Genomic DNA, 21,243 nt, shown 5'->3' on the forward strand with positions numbered 1-21,243 from the left:
ATGAGATGTACAGTTTTGGGGATCTATGCTGATGATTATATAGTATTGGGGATTGATGATGAGATTTACATTATTGGGGATCTCTGATGAGATGTACAGTATTGGGAATCTGTGATGAGATGCCCAGTATTTGGGCTCTATAATGAGATGTACAATATTGGGCAGCTAAGGTGATGATTGTATTGGGAATCAATGATGTGATGTAAAGTGTTAGGATCTATGATGATGATTTTACAGTGTTGGGATCTATGATGATGATATTACAGTTTTGGGGATCCATGATGAGATGTACAGTATTGGGGTCTATGATGATTGTACAGTATTGGGGATCTATGATGAGATGTACAGTATTGGGATCCATGATAAGATGTACAGGATTGGAGATCTATAATTAGATGTACAGTTTTGGGGATCTATGGTGATGATTATATAGTATTGGGGATTGATTATGAGATTTACAATATTGGGGATCTATGATGAGATTTACAAAATTTGGGATCTATGATAAGATACACAGTATTGGCAATCAATGATGAAATGAACAGTATTGGGGATCTATGATGTGATGTACACTATTGGGGATCTATGATGATGATTGTACCGTATTGGGAATCTATGATGATTGTACAGTCTTGGAAATCTATGATGAGATGTACAGTATTGGGGATCTATGATGATGATTGTACAGTATTGGGGATCTATGATGATGATTGTATTAGGAACCTATGATGATGATTGTACAGTGTTGGGATCTATGATGATGATTGTACAGTATTGGTGATCCACGATGAGATGTACAGTATTGGGGATCTTCAATTAGATGTACAGTATTGGGGATCTACGATGAGATGTAAAGTATTGGGGATCTATAACGATGATTGTACAGTATTGGAGATCTATGATGAGATGTACAGTTTTGGGGATCTATGCTGATGATTATATAGTATTGGGGATTGATGATGAGATTTACATTATTGGGGATCTATGATGAGATGTACAGTATTGGGGATCTATGATGAGATGTACAGTATTGGGGGTCTATGATGAGATGTACAGTATTGGGGGTCTATGATGAGAGGTACAGTATTGTGGATCTATGATGCGATGTACAGTATAGGGGATCTATGATAAGAGGTACAGTATTGGGGATCTATGATGCGATGTACATTATTGGGGATCCATGATAAGATGTATAGTATTGGGGATCTATCATGAGATATACAGTTTTGGGGATCTATGCTGATGATTATATAGTATTGGGGATTGATGATGAGATTTACAATATTGGGGATCGATGATGAGATTTACAAAATTGGGCATCTATGATGAGATGTACAGTATTGGGGATCTAAGATGAGATGTACAGTATTGGGGACCACGATGAGATGTACAGTATTGGGGATCCATGATAAGATGTACAGTATTGGGGATCTATGATGAGATTTACAAAATTGGGGATCTATGATGAGATGTACAGTATTGGGGATCGATGATGAGATGTACAGTATTGGGGATCTAAGATGAGATGTACAGTATTGGGGATCTATGATGAGATGTACAGTATTGGGGATCGATGATGAGATGTACAGTATTGGGGATCTATGATGAGATTTACAGTATTGGGGATCTATGATGAGATGTACCGTATTGGGGATTGATGATGATTGTACCGTACTGGGGATCTATGATGAGATGTACAGTATTGGGCATCAATGATGAGATGTACAGTATTGGGCATCAATGATGATTGTACAGTATTGGGGATCTATGATGAAATGTACAGTATTGGGATTGATGATGAATGTACAGTACTGGGGATCTATGATGAGATGTACAGTACTGGGGATCTATGATGAGATGTACAGTATTGTGGATCTATGATGACATGTACAGTTTTGGGGATTGATGATGATTGTACAGTACTGGGGTTCTATGATGAGATGTACAGTATTGGGAATCTATGATGATGATTGTACAGTGTTGGAGATCTATGATGAGATGTACAGTATTGGGGATCTATGATGTGATGTACAGTATTGGGGATCTATGATGAGATGTACAGTATGGGGATCTACGATGAGATGTACAATATGGGGATCTATGATGATGATTGTACCATATTGGGGATCTATGGTGATGATTATATAGTATTGGTGATTGATGATGAGATTTACAAAATTGGGGCTCTATGATAAGATGGACAGTATTGGGAATCTATGATGAGATGTATAGTATGGGGGATCTATGATAAGATGTACAGTATTGGGAATATATATTGAGATGTACAGTTTTGGGGATCTATGATGATGATTGTACAATATTGGGGATCTCTGATGAGATGTACAGTATTGGGAATCTATGATGAGATGCCCAGTATTTGGGCTCTATGATGAGATGTACAATATTGGACAGCTAAGGTGATGATTGTATTGGGAATCTATGATGTGATGTAAAGTGTTAGGATCTATGATGATGATTTTACAGTGTTGGGATCTATGATGATGATATTACAGTATTGGGGATCTATGATGAGATGTACAGTATTGGGGATCTATGATGAGATGTACAGTATTGGGGTCTATGATGATTGTACAGTATTGGGGATCTATGATGAGATGTACAGTATTGGGATCCATGATAAGATGTACAGGATTGGAGATCTATAATGAGATGTACAGTTTTGGGGATCTATGGTGATGATTATATAGTATTGGGGATTGATGATCAGATTTACAATATTGGGATCTATGATGAGATTTACAAAATTGGGGATCTATGATAAGATATACAGTATTGGCAATCTATGATGAGGTGAACAGTATTGGGGATCTATGATGAAATGTACACTATTGGGGATCTATGATGATGATTGTACCGTATTGGGAATCTATGATGATTGTACAGTCTTGGAAATCTATGATGAGATGTACAGTATTGGGGATCTATGATGTGATGTACAGTATTGGGGATCTATGATGAGATGTACAGTATGGGGATCTATGATGAGATGTACAGTATGGGGATCTATGATGATGATTGTACCACTTTGGGGATCTATGATGATGATTGTACAGTATTGGGATCTATGATGAGATGTACAGTATTGGGGATCTATGATGATGATTGTATTAGGAATCTATGATCTGATGTACAGTGTTGGGATCTATGATGATGAATGTACAGTATTGGGATCTATGATGAGATGTACAGTATTGGGATCCATGATAAGATGTACAATATTGGAGATCTATAATGAGATGTACAGTTTTGGGGATCTATGCTGATGATTATATCATATTGGGGATTGATGATGAGATTTACAATATTGGGGATCTATGATGAAATTTACAAAATTGGGGCTCTATGATAAGATGTACAGTATTGGGGATCTCTGTTGAGATGTACAGTATTGGGGATCGATGATGAGATGTGCAGTATTGGGGATCTATGATGAGATTTACAGTATTGGGATCTATGATGAGATGTACCGTATTGGGGATCGATGATGATTGTGCCGTACTGGGGATCTATGATGAGATGTACAGTATTGAGGATCTCTGATGAGACATACAATATTGGGCATCAATGATGATTGTACAGTATAGGGGATCTATGATGAAATGTACAGTATTGGGATTGATGATGAATGTACAGTACTGGGGATCTATGATGACATGTACAGTTTTGGGGATTGATGATGATTGTACAGTACTGGGGATCTATGATGAGATGTACAGTATTGGGGATCTATGATGATGATTGTACAGTGTTGGAGATCTATGATGAGATGTACAGTATTCGGATCTATAATGAGATGTACAGTTTTGGGGATCTATGGTGATGATTATATAGTATTGGTGATTGATGATGAGATTTACAAAATTGGGGCTCTAAGATAAGATGGACAGTATTGGGAATCTATGATGAGATGTATAGTATTGGGGATCTATGATGAGCTGTACAGTATTGGGGATCCATGATAAGATGTACAGTATTGGGAATATATATTGAGATGTACAGTTTTGGGGATCTATGATGATGATTGTACAATATTGGGGATCTCTGATGAGATGTACAGTATTGGGGATCTATGATGAGATGTACAGTATTGGGGTCTATGATGATTGTACAGTATTGGGGATCTATGATGAGATGTACAGTATTGGGATCCATGATAAGATGTACAGGATTGGAGATCTATAATGAGATGTACAGTTTTGGGGATCTATGGTGATGATTATATAGTATTGGGGATTGATGATGAGATTTACAAAATTGGGGATCTATGATAAGATATACAGTATTGGCAATCTATGATGAGATGAACAGTATTGGCAATCTAAGATGAGATGAACAGTATTGGGGATCTATGATGAGATGTACACTATTGGGGATCTATGATGATGATTGTACTGTATTGGGAATCTATGATGATTGTACAGTCTTGGAAATCTATGATGAGATGTACAGTATTGGGGATCTATGATGAGATGTACAGTATGGGGATCTATGATGAGATGTACAGTATGGGGATCTATGATGATGATTGTACCATATTGGGGATCTGTGATGATGATTGTACAGTATTGGGATCTATGATGAGATGTACAGTATTGGGGATCTATGATGATGATTGTATTAGGAATCTATGTTGTGATGTACAGTGTTGGGATCTATGATGATGATTGTACAGTATTGGGGATCCACGATGAGATGTACAGCATTGGGGATCTTCAATTAGATGTACAGTATTGGGGATCTATAATGATGCTTGTACAGTGTTGGAGATCTATGATGAGATGTACAGTTTTGGGGATCTATGGTGATGATTATATAGTATTGGGGATTGATGATGAGATTTACAATATTGGGGATCTATGATGAGATTTACAAAATTGGGGATCTATGATAAGATATACAGTATTGGCAATCTATGATGAGATGAACAGTATTGGGAATCTATGATGAGATGTACAGTATTGGCGATCTATGATGAGAGGTACAGTATTGTGGATCCATGATGCAATGTACAGTATTGGGGATCCATGATAAGATGTATAGTATTGGGGATCTATAATGAGATGTACAGTTTTGGGGATCTATGCTGATGATTATATAGTATTGGGGGTTGATGATGAGATTTACAATATTGGGGATCCATGATAAGATGTACAGTATTGGAGATCTATAACGAGATGTAAAGTTTTGGGGATCTATGATGATTGTACAGTATTGGGATCTATGATGAGATGTACAGTATTGGGGATCCATGATAAGATGTACAGTATTGGAGATCTATAATGAGATGTACAGTTTTGGGGATCTATGCTGATGATTATATCATATTGGGGATTGATGATGAGATTTACAATATTGGGGATCTATAATGAGATTTACAAAATTGGGGCTCTATGATAAGATGTACAGTATTGGGGATCTATGATGAGATGTACAGTATTGGGGATCGATGATGAGATGTACCGTATTGGGGATCGATGATGATTGTACCGTACTGGGGATCTATGATGAGATGTACAGTATTGAGGATCTCTGATGAGATGTACAGTATTGGGCATCAATGATGATTGTACAGTATTGGGGATCTATGATGAAATGTACAGTATTGGGATTGATGATGAATGTACAGTACTGGGGATCAATGATGAGATGTACAGTACTGGGGATCTATGATGAGATGTACAGTATTGTGGATGTATGATGAGATGTAAGTTTTGGGGATTGATGATGATTGTACAGTACTGGGGATCTATGATGAGATGTACAGTATTGGGGATCTATGAAGAGATGTACAGTTTTGAGGATCTATGATGAGATGTACAGTATTGGGGATCTATGATGATGATTGTACAGTGTTGGAGATCTATGATGAGATGTACAGTATTTGAATCTATAATGAGATGTACAGTTTTGGGGATCTATGGTGATGATTATATAGTATTGGTGATTGATGATGAGATTTACAAAATTGGGGCTCTATGATAAGATGGACAGTATTGGGAATCTATGATGAGATGTATAGTATGGGGGATCTATGATGAGCTATACAGTATTGGGGATCCATGATAAGATGTACAGTATTGGGAATATATATTGAGATGTACAGTTTTGGGGATCTATGATGATGATTGTACAATATTGGGGATCTCTGATGAGATGTACAGTATTGGGAATCTATGATGAGATGCCCAGTATTTGGGCTCTATGATGAGATGTACAATATTGGGCAGCTAATGTGATGATTGTATTGGGAATCTATGATGTGATGTAAAGTGTTAGGATTTATGGTGATGATTTTACAGTGTTGGGATCTATGATGATGACACTACAGTATTGGGGATCTATGATGAGATGTACAGTATTGGGGTCTATGATGATTGTACAGTATTGGAGATCTATAATGATTGTACAGTTTTGGGGATCTATGTTGAGGATTATATAGTATTGGGGATTGATGATGAGATTTACAATATTGGGGATCTATGATGAGATTTACAAAATTGGGGATCTATGATAAGATATACAATATTGGCAATCTATGATGAGGTGAACAGTATTGGGGATCTATGATGATGATTGTACCGTATTGGGAATCTATGATGATTGTACAGTCTTGGAAATCTATGATGAGATGTACAGTATTGGGGATCTATGATGAGATGTACAATATGGGGATCTATGATGAGATGTACAGTATGGGGATCTATGATGATGATTGTACCATATTGGGGATCTGTGATGATGATTGTACGGTATTGGGATCTATGATGAGATGTACAGTAATGGGGATCTATGATGATGATTGTATTAGGAATCTATGATGTGATGTACAGTGTTGGGATCTATGATGATGATTGTACAGTATTGGGATCTATGATGAGATGTACAGTATTGGGTATCCATGATAAGATGTACAGTATTGGAGATCAATAATGAGATGTACAGTTTTGGGGATCTATGCTGATGATTATATCATATTGGGGATTGATGATGAGATTTACAATATTGGGGATCTATGATGAGATTTACAAAATTGGGGCTCCATGATAAGATGTACAGTATTGGGGATCTATGATGAGATGTACAGTATTGGGGATCGATGATGAGATGTACAGTATTGGGGATCTATGATGAGATTTACAGTATTGGGGATCTATGATGAGATGTACCGTATTGGGGATCGATGATGATTGTACCGTACTGGGGATCTATGATGAGATGTACAGTATTGAGGATCTCTGATGAGACGTACAGTATTGGGCATCAATGATGATTGTACATTATTGGGGATCTATGATGAAATGTACAGTATTGGGATTGATAATGATTGTACAGTACTGGGGATCTATGATGAGATGTACAGTACTGGGGATCCATGATGAGATGTACAGTTTTGGGGATTGATGATGATTGTACATTACTGGGGATCTATGATGAGATGTACAGTATTGGGGATCTATGATGATGATTGTACAGTGTTGGAGATCTATGATGAGATGTACAGTATTGGGATCTATAATGAGATGTATAGTTTTGAGGATCTATGGTGATGATTATATAGTATTGGTGATTGATGATGAGATTTACAAAATTGGGGCTCTATAATAAGATGGACAGTATTGGGAATCTATGATGAGATGTATAGTATTGGGGATCTATGATGAGCTGTACAGTATTGGGAATATATATTGAGATGTACAGTTTTGGGGATCTATGATGATGATTGTACAATATTGGGGATCTATGATGAGATGTACAGTATTGGGAATCTATGATGAGATGCCCAGTATTTGGGCTCTATAATGAGATGTACAATATTGGACAGCTAAGGTGATGATTGTATTGGGAATCTATGATGTGATGTAAAGTGTTAGGATCTATGATGATGATTTTACAGTGTTGGGATCTATGATGATGATATTACAGTATTGGGGATCTATGATGAGATGTACAGTATTGGGGATCTATGATGAGATATACAGTATTGGGGTCTATGATGATTGTACAGTATTGGGGATCTATGATGAGATGTACAGTATTGGGATCCATGATAAGATGTGCAGGATTGGAGATCTATAATGAGATGTACAGTTTTGGGGATCTATGGTGATGATTATATAGTATTGGGGATTGATGATGAGATTTACAAAATTGGGGATCTATGATAAGATATACAGTATTGGCAATCTATGATGAGATGAACAGTATTGGGGATCTATGATGAGATGTACAGTATTTGGGATCTATGATGAGATGTGCATTATTGGGGATCTATGATGATGATTGTATTAGGAATCTATGATGTGATGTACAGTGTTGGGATCTATGATGATGATTGTACAGTATTGGGGATCCACGATGAGATGTACAGTATTGGGGATTTACGATGAGATGTACAGTATTGGGGATCTATGATGATGATTGTATTAGGAATCTATGATGATGATTGTACGGTGTTGGGATCTATGATGATGATTGTACAGTATTGGGGATCCACGATGAGATGTACAGTATTGGGGATCTTCAATTAGATGTACAGTATTGGGGATCTACGATGAGATGTACAGTATTGGGGATCTATAATGATGATTGTACAGTGTTGGAGATCTATGATGAGATGTACAGTATTGGGGATCTATGCTGAGATGTACAGTATTGGGGATCTATGATGAGATGTACAGTATTGGGAGTCTATGATGAGATGTACAGTATTGAGGATCTAAGATGAGAGGTACAGTATTGTGGATCTATAATGCGATGTACAGTATTGGGGATCCATGATAAGATGTATAGTATTGGGGATCTATAATGAGATGTACAGTTTTGGGGATCTATGCTGATGATTATATCGTATTGGGGGTTGATGATGAGATTTACAATATTGGGGATCTATGATGAGATGTACAGTATTGGGAATCTGTGATGAGATGTACAGTATTGGGGATCTATGATGAGAGGTACAGTATTGGGGATCTATGATGCGATGTACAGTATTGGGGATCTATGATGCGATGTACAGTATTGGGGATCCATGATAAGATGTATAGTATTGGGGATCTATAATGAGATGTACGGTTTTGGGGATCTATGCTGATGATTATATAGTATTGGGGGTTGATGATGAGATTTACAATATTGGGGATCTATGATGAGATATACAAAATTGGGGCTCTATGATAAGATGTACAGTATTGGGGATCTTCAATTAGATGTACAGTATTGGGGATCTACGATGCGATGTACAGTATTGGGGATCTATAATGATGATTGTACAGTGTTGGAGATCTATGATGAGATGTGCAGTATTGGGGATCTATGCTGAGATGTACAGTTTTGGGGATCTATAATGAGATGTACAGTATTGGGAGTCTATGATGAGATGTACAGTATTGAGGATCTATGATGAGAGGTACATTATTGTGGATCCATGATGCGATGTACAGTATTGGGGATCCATGATATGATGTACAGTATTGGGGATCTATAATGAGATGTACAGTTTTGGCGATGTATGCTGATGATTATATAGTACTGGGGGTTGATGATGAGATTTACAATATTGGGGATCTATGATGAGATGTACAGTATTGGGGATCTATGATGATGATTGTATTAGGAATCTATGATGATGATTGTACGGTGTTGGGATCTATGATGATGATTGTACAGTATTGGGGACCACGATGAGATGTACATTATTGGGGATCTTCAATTAGATGTAAAGTGTTGGGGATCTACGATGAGATGTACAGTATTGGGGATATATAATGATGATTGTACAGTGTTGGAGATCTATGATGAGATGTACAGTTTTGGGGATCTATGCTGATGATTATATAGTATTGGGGATTGATGATGAGATTTACATTATTGGGGATCTATGATGAGATGTACAGTATTGGGGATCCATGATGAGATGTACAGTATTGGGAGTCTATGATGAGATGTACAGTATTGGGGATCTATGATGAGATTTACAGTATTGGGGATCTATGATGAGATGTACCGTATTGGGGATCGATGATGATTGTACCGTACTGGGGATCTATGATGAGATGTACAGTATTGAGGATCTCTGATGAGATGTACAGTATTGGGCATCAATGATGATTGTACAGTATTGGGGATCTATGATGAAATGTACAGTATTGGGCATCAATGATGATTGTGCAGTACTGGGGATCTATGATGAGATGTACAGTACTGGGGATCTATGATGAGATGTACAGTATTGTGGATCTATGATGAGATGTACAGTTTTGGGGATTGATGATGATTGTACATTACTGGGTATCTATGATGAGATGTACAGTATTGGGGATCTATGATAATGTTGTACAGTGTTGGAGATCTATGATGAGATGTACAGTATTGGGATCTATAATGAGATGTACAGTTTTGAGGATCTATGGTGATGATTATATAGTATTGGTGATTGATGATGAGATTTACAAAATTGGGGCTCTATAATAAGATGGACAGTATTGGGACTCTATGATGAGATGTATAGTATTGGGGATCTATGATGAGCTGTACAGTATTGGGAATATATATTGAGATGTACAGTTTTGGGGATCTATGATGATGATTGTACAATATTGGGGAGCTCTGATGAGATGTACAGTATTGGGAATCTATGATGAGATGCCCAGTATTTGGGCTCTATAATGAGATGTACAATATTGGGCAGCTAAGGTGATGATTGTATTGGGAATCTATGATGTGATGTAAAGTGTTCGGATCGATGATGATGATTTTACAGTGTTGGGATCTATGATGATGATATTACAGTATTGGGGATCTATGATGAGATGTACAGTATTGGGGATCTATGATGAGATATACAGAATTGGGGTCTATGATGATTGTACAGTATTGGGGATCTATGATGAGATGTACAGTATTGGGATCCATGATAAGATGTGCAGGATTGGAGATCTATAATGAGATGTACAGTTTTAGGGATCTATGGTGATGATTATATAGTATTGGGGATTGATGATGAGATTTACATTATTGGGGATCTATGATGAGATTTACAAAATTGGGCATCTATGATAAGATATACAGTATTGGCAATCTATGATGAGATGAACAGTATTGGGGATTTATGATGAGATGTACACTATTGGGGATCTAAGATGATGATTGTACCGTATTGGGTATCTATGATGATTGTACAGTCTTGGAAATCTATGATGAGATGTACAGTATTGGGGATCTATGATGAGATGTACAGTATTGGGGTCTATGATGATTATTGTACCATATTGGGGATCTATGATGATGATTGTACAGTATTGGGGATCTATGATGAGATGTACAGTATTGGGGATCTATGATGATTGTATTAGGAATCTATGATGTGATGTACAGTGTTGGGATCTATGATGATGATTGTACAGTATTGGGGATCCACAATGAGATGTACAGTATTGGGGATCTTCAATTAGATGTACAGTATTGGGGATCTATGATGAGATGTACAGTATTGGTGATCTATAATGATGATTGTACAGTGTTGGAGATCTATGATGAGATGTACAGTATTGGGGATCTATGCTGAGATGTACAGTATTGGGGATCTATGATGAGATGTACAGTATTGGGAGTCTATGATGAGATGTACAGTATTGAGGATCTACGATGAGAGGTACAGTATTGTGGATCTATGATGCAATGTACAGTATTGGGGATCCATGATAAGATGTATAGTATTGGGGATCTATAATGAGATGTACAGTTTTGGGGATCTATGCTGATGATTATATAGTATTGGGGGCTGATGATGAGATTTACAATATTGGGGATCTATGATGAGATGTATAGTATTGAGGATCTATGATGAGCTGTACAGTATTGGGAATATATATTGAGATGTACAGTTTTGGGGATTTATGATGATGATTGTACAATATTGGGGATCTCTGATGAGATGTACAGTATTGGGAATCTATGATGAGATGCCCAGTATTTGGGCTCTATGATGAGATGTACAATATTGGGCAGCTAAGGTGATAATTGTATTGGGAATCAATGATGTGATGTAAAGTGTTAGGATCTATGATGATGATTTTACAGTGTTGGGATCTATGATGATGATATTACAGTATTGGGGATCTATGATGAGATGTACAGTATTGGGGATCTATGATGAGATATACAGTATTGGGGTCTATGATGATTGTACAGTATTGGGGATCTATGATGAGATGTACAGTATTGGGATCCATGATAAGATGTGCAGGATTGGAGATCTATAATGAGATGTACAGTTTTGGGGATCTATGGTGATGATTATATAGTATTGGGGATTGATGATGAGATTTACAATATTGGGGATCTATAATGAGATTTACAAAATTGGGGATCTATGATAAGATATACAGTATTGGCAATCTATGATGAGATGAACAGTATTGGGGATCTATGATGAGATGTACACTATTGGGGATCTATGATGATGATTGTACCGTATTGGGTATCTATGATGATTGTACAGTCTTGGAAATCTATGATGAGATGTACAGTATTGGGGATCTATGATGAGATGTACAGTATTGGGGTCTATGATGATGATTGTACCATATTGGGGATCTATGATGATGATTGTACAGTATTGGGGATCTATGATGAGATATACAGTATTGGGGATCTATGATGATGATTGTATTAGGAATCTATGATGTGATGTACAGTGTTGGGATCTATGATGATGATTGTACAGTATTGGGGATCCACGATGAGATGTACAGTATCGGGGATCTTCAATTAGATGTACAGTATTGGGGATCTACGATTAGATGTACAGTATTGGGGATCTATAATGATGATTGTACAGTGTTGGAGATCTATGATGAGATGTACAGTATTGGGGATCTATGCTGAGATGTACAGTATTGGGGATCTATGATGAGATGTACAGTATTGGGAGTCTATGATGAGATGTACAGTATTGAGGATCTATGATGAGAGGTGCAGTATTGTGGATCTATGATGCAATGTACAGTATTGGGGATCCATGATAAGATGTATAGTATTGGGGATCTATAATGAGATGTACAGTTTTGGGGATCTATACTGATGATTATATAGTATTGGGGGTTGATGATGAGATTTACAATATTGGGGATCTATGATGAGATGTACAGTATTGGGGATCTATGCTGAGATGTACAGTATTGGGGATCTATGATGAGATGTACAGTATTGGGAGTCTATGATGAGATGTACAGTATTGAGGATCTACGATGAGAGGTGCAGTATTGTGGATCTATGATGCAATGTACAGTATTGGGGATCCATGATAAGATGTATAGTATTGGGGATCTATAATGAGATGTACAGTTTTGGGGATCTATACTGATGATTATATAGTATTGGGGGTTGATGATGAGATTTACAATATTGGGGATCTATGATGAGATGTACAGTATTGGGGATCTGTGATGAGATGTACAGTATTTGGGCTCTATGATGAGATGTACAATATTGGGCAGCTAAGGTGATGATTGTATTGGGAATCTATGATGTGATGTAAAGTGTTAGGATCTATGATGATGATTTTACAGTGTTGGGATCTATGATGATGATATTACAGTATTGGGGATCTATGATGAGATGTACAGTATTGGGGATCTATGATGAGATATACAGTATTGGGGTCTATGATGTTTGTACAGTATTGGGGATCTATGATGAGATGTACAGTATTGGGATCCATGATAAGATGTGCAGGATTGGAGATCTATAATGAGATGTACAGTTTTGGGGATCTATGGTGATGATTATATAGTATTGGGGATTGATGATGAGATTTACAATATTGGGGATCTATGATGAGATTTACAAAATTGGGGACCTATGATAAGATATACAGTATTGGCAATCTATGATGAGATGAACAGTATTGGGGATCTATGATGAGATGTACAGTATTGGGGATCTATGATGAGATGTGCAGTATTGGGTATCTATGATGATTGTACAGTCTTGGAAATCTATGATGAGATGTACAGTATTGGGGATCTATGGTGAGATGTACAGTATTGGGGTCTATGATGATGATTGTACCATATTGGGGATCTATGATGATGATTGTACAGTATTGGGGATCTATGATGATGATTGTATTAGGAATCTATGATGTGATGTACAGTGTTGGGATCTATGATGATGATTGTACAGTATTGGGGATCCACGATGAGATGTACAGTATTGGGGATCTTCAATTAGATGTACAGTATTGGGGATCTACGATGAGATGTACAGTATTGGGGATCTATAATGATGATTGTACAGTGTTGGAGATCTATGATTAGATGTACAGTATTGGGGATCTATGCTGAGATGTAGAGTATTGGGGATCTATGATGAGATGTACAGTATTGGGGATCTATGATGATGATTGTATTAGGAATCTATGATGTGATGTACAGTGTTGGGATCTATGATGATGATTGTACAGTATTGGGGATCCACGATGAGATGTACAGTATTGGGGATCTTCAATTAGATGTACAGTATTGGGGATCTACGATGAGATGTACAGTATTGGGGATCTATAATGATGATTGTACAGTGTTGGAGATCTATGATTAGATGTACAGTATTGGGGATCTATGCTGAGATGTACAGTATTGGGGATCTATGATGAGATGTACAGTATTGGGAGTCTATGATGAGATGTACAGTATTGAGGATCTACGATAAGAGGTACAGTATTGTGGATCTATGATGCGATTTACAGTATTGGGGATCCATGATAAGATGTATAGTATTGGGGATCTATAATGAGATGTACAGTTTTGGGGATCTATGCTGATGATTATATAATATTGGGGGTTGATGATGAGATTTACAATATTGGGGATCTATGATGAGATGTACAGTATTGGGGATCTGTGATGAGATGTACAGTATTGGGGATCTATGATGAGAGGTACAGTATTGGGGATCTATGATGCGATGTACAGTATTGGGGTTCTATGATGCGATATACAGTATTGGGGATCCATGATAAGATGTATAGTATTGGGGATCTATAATGAGATGTACGGTTTTGGGGATCTATGCTGATGATTATATAGTACTGGGGGTTGATGAGATTTACAATATTGGGGATCTATGATGAGATATACAAAATTGGGGCTCTATGATAAGATGTACAGTATTGGGGATCCATGATGAGATGTACAGTATTGTGAGTCTATGATGAGATGTACAGTATTGGGGATCTATGATTAGCTGTACAGTATTGGGGAGCCATGATAAGATGTACAGTATTGGGGTTCTATAATGAGATTTACAGTTTTGGGGATCGATGATCATTGTACAGTTTTGGGGATCTATGATGAGATGTACAGTATTGGGGATCCATGATAAGATGTACAGTATTGGGGATCTATAATGAGATTTACAGTTTTGGGGATCGATGATCATTGTACAGTTTTGGGGATCTATGATGAGATGTACAGTACTGGGGATCTTTGATGAGATGTACAGTATTGGGGATCTATGATGATGATTGTACCATATTTGGGATCTATGATGAGATGTACAGTATTGCGAATCAGTGATGAGATGTCCAGTATTGGGGATCTATGATGCAATGTACAGTACTGGGAATCTATGATGAGATGTACAGTATTGGAGATCTATGATGAGATGGGCAGTATTGGGGATCTCAGGTGATGATTGTATTGGGAATCTATGATGTGATGTACAGTATTGGGGATCTGTGATGATTGTACAGTATTGGGGATCTATGATGAGATGTACAGTATTGGGGATCCATGATAAGATGTACAGTATTGGAGATCTATAATGAGATATACAGTTTTGGGGATCTATGCTGATGATTATATAGTATTGGGGGTTGATGATGTGATTTACAATATTGGGGATCGATGATGAGATTTACAAAATTGGGGATCTATGATGAGATGTACAGTATTGGGGATCGATGATGAGATGTACAGTATTTGGGATCTAAGATGAGATGTACAGTATTGGGGATTTAGGATGAGATGTACAGTATTGGGGATCTATGAGGAGATGTACAGTATTGGGGATTTATGATGAGATGTACAGTATTGGGGATCCATGATAAGGTGTACAGTATTGGAGATCTATAATGAGATATACAGTTTTGGGGATCTATGCTGATGATTATATAGTATTGGGGGTTGATGATGTGATTTACAATATTGGGGATCGATGATGAGATTTACAAAATTGGGGATCTATGATGAGATGTACAGTATTGGGGATCGATGATGAGATGTACAGTCTTGGGGATTTAGGATGAGATGTACAGTGTTGGGGAATTATGATGAGATGTACAGTATTGGGGATCTATAATGAGATGTACAGTTTTGGGGATCTATGGTGATGATTATATAGTATTGGGGATTGATGATGAGATTTACAATATTGGGGATCTATGATGAGATTTACAAAATTGGGGATCTATGATGAGATGTACAGTATTGGGGATCGATGATGATTGTATCGTACTGGGGATCTATGATGAGATGTACAGTATTGGGGATCTCTGATGAGATGTACAGTATTGGGGATCTATGATGAGACTTCTTTCAGCTGATAAGTTAATCCAAGGACCCTCCTGCCCTATTAAGTGGATATAGAAGATCCCATTGCACTGTTCAAAGAAGAGCGGGGTGGGAGGAGTGGTGGATTCCTGGTGTCCTGGCCAATATTTTTCTTTCAACTAACACCTAAAAAACATATTATCTGGTCATTTATCTCATTGCTGTTTGCGGGAGTTTGCTGTGCTCAAATTTGCTGCTGCGTTTCCTGCATTACAACGGTGACTGCAATTCAAAAAGTACTTCATTGGCTGTGAAGAACATAAGAAATAGGAGGAGGAGGAGGCCATATGGCCTCTCGAGCCTGCTCCACTATTCAATCAGATCATGGCTGATCTTCAACCTCAACTCCACTTTCCTGCCCAATCCCTATATCCCTTGATTACCCTAGAGTTCAAAAATCTATCCATCTCAGCCTTGAATATATTCAATGACTCAGCATCCACAGCCCTCTGGGGTAGAGAATTCCAAAGATTCACAACCTTCTGAGTGAAGAAATTCCTCCTCATCTCAGTCTTAAATGGCCGACCCCTTATCCTGCGATTATGCCCTCTAGTTCTAGACTCTGTAGCCAGGGGAAACATTCTCTCAGCATCTACCCTGTCAAGCCCCCTCATAATCATATAAGTTTCAATATGATCACCTCTCATTCTTCTAAACTCCAAAGAGTATAGGCCCATTCTCCTCAACCTCTCTTCATAGGACAATCCTCTCATCCCGGGAATTAATCTAGTGAACCTTCGCTGCACCGCCTCTAAGGCAAGTATATCCTTCCTTAGATGAGGAGACCAAAACTGTACACAGTACGCCAGGTGAGGTCTCACCAATGCCCTGTACAACTGTAGTAAGACTTCCTTACTCTTGTACTCCAAACCCCATGCAATAAAGGCCAACATGTCATTTGCTTTTCTAATTGCTTGCTGTACCTGCAAACTAACTTTTTGTGTTTCTTGTACAAGGACACCCAAGTCTCTCTGAACACCAACATTTAATAGTTTCTCACCATTTAAAAAAGATTCTGTTTTTCTATTCTTCCTACCAAAGTGAATAACCTCACATTTCCCCACATTATACTCCATCTGCCACCTTCTTGCCCACTCACTTAACCTGTCTATACCCCTTTGCAGACTCTTTGTGTCCTCCTCACAACTTACTTTCCAGACTACTTAGCTTTGTATCGTCAGCAAACTTGGATACATTACACTCGGTCCCTTTATCTAAGACATTAATATAGATTGTGAATCACTTTGGGACGTCCTGAGGTCATAAAAGGCGCTATATAAATGCAAGTCTTTCTTTCCAATACTTACACAATCCTGAGGCCAGGAGGTCAGCTTGGAGTGAGGGGGCAGACCACTGTGATGGCTGGAACTTCTCCTCTCAGTCGGAGATGTGCCCAATTCTGCGGGAGCAGGTAAACCGAGACCGTTAAAGTTGTATTCCTTTCACTCGCTGTGTGTAAAAATATCCTCTCTTTTTATTTTCTCTCAGGAAAGTGGAAAACCAGATCTCAATGTCATGGGACAGAATTTCAGGATTTCTTCAATGAAGGGGGGAGGAAAGTCCAGGTCCCTATGATATCGCTGTGTGGCCGGTTTCAGTACAAGACCATTCCTGAATACACACTGATTAAACTCCCAATGAGCGGGACAATGTACATGGTGCTTGTCCAGCCAGTCCGACCCAACATGATGAAAAACATCGAAAGCACCCTGCCAGTCAACAGTATCTTGAACAAACTTCAATCTGGGTACTTATAGAATTACATAGAATTCACAGCATAGAAACAGGCTATTCAGCCCAACTGGTCTATGCCAGTGTTTATGCTCCACACGGGCCTCCTCCCACCACTCTTCATCTAACCCTATAAGTAAAACCCTCTATTCCTTTCTCCCTTATCTAGCTTTCCGTTAAATGCATCTATGTTATTTGCCTCATTTACTCCATGTGGTAGCAAGTTCCACATTCTCACCACTCTCTGGGTAAAGAAGTTTCTCCTGAATTCCCTATTGGATTTATTAGTGACTATCTTATATTTATGGCCCATAGTTTTGGTCTCCCACACAAGTGGAAACATTTTCTCTATGTCCCTTTCATTATCTTAAAGACCTCCATCAGGTCAACCCTCAGCCTTCTCTTTTCTAGAGAAAAGAGCCCCAGCCTGTTCAATCTTTCCTGATAGTTATAACCTCTCAGTTCTGGTATCATCCTTATAAATCTTTTTTGCACCTTCTCCAGTACCTCTACATCCTTTTTAGAATATGGAGACTAGAACTGTGCCCAGCACTCCAAGTGTAGTCTAACCATGGTTCTATACAAGTTTAACATAACTTCTCTGTTTTCAATTCTGTCCTTCTAGAAATGGACCCCAGTGCTTGGTTTGCTTTTTTTTAATGGCCTTATTAACCTGTGTCGCTACTTTTGTGATTTGTGTATCTGTACCCCCAGATCCCTTTGCTCCTCTACCCCAGTTAGACTCTTATTTTCCAATGTGGCCTCCTTATTCTTCCTACCAAAATACTCATAACATTTATGTAAAAAAAAATTACACGAAGATATCCCTCGATTATATTTTCAATGCAGAGAGGGAGGGGCAATTAGACAAAGGCAGGGGTTGCAAAAAAGGCAAAGTCTCATTATAGGACAGGCCCGATATTTGAATATTGGGCGAGGCCTATAACGGGCGACCAATGAGACACCGCCTGTTTTACATCCTGTCCCCCACCTGTGTCCAATTTCACCTCCAGTAAGTTTCTCCCAATGTGTCACAAACTGTACTTGTTTTTTTGTTTGGTATCTGGTTCATATTAGGGAGAAATGTTCTTTTTCCCTTGCACTGACCCCACAGGTTTGCGAGGGTTGTCTTGCCACGGTTCCAATGGGACGGCACGTATGATGTGAAAGAGTTCTTCCGCAGGATGCAGGAGCTGGATGTGCTGGGCGGCAAAGCCAATTACTCCAGGTTTAGCGATGACCAACAGCTGACTGTAGACCAGGTACACCCTTTGTGTGAATGAGTGCTTCCTGATTTCACCCCCGAACGGCCTAGCTCTAAATTAGAATCATAGAAACATGCAGCACCAGAAGGAGGCCATTCGGCCCATCATGCCTGTGCTGGCTCTTTGAAAGAGCGATCCAATTAGCCCCACTCTTTCCATACAGACCTACTATTTTTCCCTGTAATACCTGTATTCTTTCATCTCTGATCTCAACCTAGTAAATCTGCACTGCACATTTGCCACGGCACCATGATTCTTCCTATAATTGGGCATCCAAATCTATACATACTATCTGTGGCCTAATCAATGCCTCGTACAGATTTGAAATCACCTCCTTGATTTTGTATTCAATACCTTTATATATAAAATACATATATGCTTTGTAATGGCTATTTTCACTTGCAATTCTGATCTTAAAGATCTGGTATTTGTGCCCATAGACATCTTTCCTCCATTTCATTGAAATTTTTACAGCTCACAGTATCTTTTCCATTATTCTATTCTTTTTTTACAAAATGCATTGCTTTATTGCTGTGTACGTGAAAATGTATAACCAGTATAGTTAGTTTGTTGTTTATTTAAGTCGTATGATTTTATAGTATGTTTTTAATCAGCATTTTGTTGGCTGTAGGATTGGAATATTAGCAATTCTGCAGCCTGTAATAAAAGATGAAGGAATATGTGCCATAAGAGCAATTTATTTTATGCCATATGAATTTTAAGATTATGCCCTCTTGTTCTGGACTCCCCCACCAGAGCAAATAGTTTCTCAGTATCTACCCTATCAAATCCCTTTATAATTTTAAACACCTCAATTAGATCATCCTCACCCTTCTAAACTCAAGGGAATACAAGCTAAGTAAGTGTATGCACGTTCGGGTGACCCTGGAAGGAGATCGGGCAGTACACTCAATGGGCGCTAAATTGGGCCATGTAGAGCCCGTTATTTCGGCGCTACACGGCCTCTCCGACATCCAGACGCCATCTTGGTATAGGGGTTGCGCTAATACCGGACGCTGGAAGCATGTAAAGTAGGGAGAAAATGGCTGCAATCAGTGTTCAATGCTGATTTAAAGTGATACACACCATTTTCGACCTTAACGCCCAAATCAACGCACAGTCTTATCCCCGACCATCTAAACGTTTCTTACAGTGCCTGAAGGATCCCCCACCAGCCATACAGGTGTTGCAGGTTAGTTGCTGGATTATTGCTTCTGGCTGCTGGAGGAGTAGGAAGTGTTTTTTGAAGCTCCCTATTCTTATTGAGAGTTCCTACACTACTGAGAGTGCTTTGGCAGGTACTGCCTTACGGGTCGGAAAGTTACAACCCTGCTGGAACAACATTCCTGCCAACCATGGGCGGTCTGCTAGGGCCCCCGTTGGGCATTGGGCATGACTGGGAGTGTGCAGAGAGGCCAAGCAAAGCAGGTCAAGCTGCAAGGAGACGGAGGACGAGGAGGCACAGGGCACTGAGCAGGAGGCCCTACCCAATGAGGGCCTTCCAGGATCAATTCTCTTACCTCAACATGACCGAGAAGGATTCCATCCGATGCCTGAGGTTCACCAAGGAAGCCGTGACCGAGATCTGTTAACCTGTACGGCCACAACTGCAGCCT

The 21,243-nt window shown here is 38.6% G+C and overlaps 1 protein-coding gene across 4 annotated transcripts in view; it reads left to right on the plus strand.

Annotated features, from left to right (window-relative positions):
* The window catches only part of agt (angiotensinogen), a 66,198-nt gene that overhangs the window by 38,577 nt on the left and 6,378 nt on the right, over window positions 1-21,243 (plus strand). For all 4 annotated transcript variants that reach the window (XM_067984085.1, XM_067984084.1, XM_067984083.1 and 1 more), the window contains exons 3-4: window positions 18,120-18,378; window positions 19,477-19,624. In XM_067984085.1, coding sequence (XP_067840186.1) covers window positions 18,120-18,378; window positions 19,477-19,624 — 407 coding nt within the window. The remainder of the gene's footprint in view (window positions 1-18,119; window positions 18,379-19,476; window positions 19,625-21,243) is intronic.

Source organism: Heptranchias perlo, chromosome 5 (assembly GCF_035084215.1).
Source record: "Heptranchias perlo isolate sHepPer1 chromosome 5, sHepPer1.hap1, whole genome shotgun sequence".
NCBI classification, from domain to species: Eukaryota; Metazoa; Chordata; class Chondrichthyes; order Hexanchiformes; family Hexanchidae; genus Heptranchias; species Heptranchias perlo.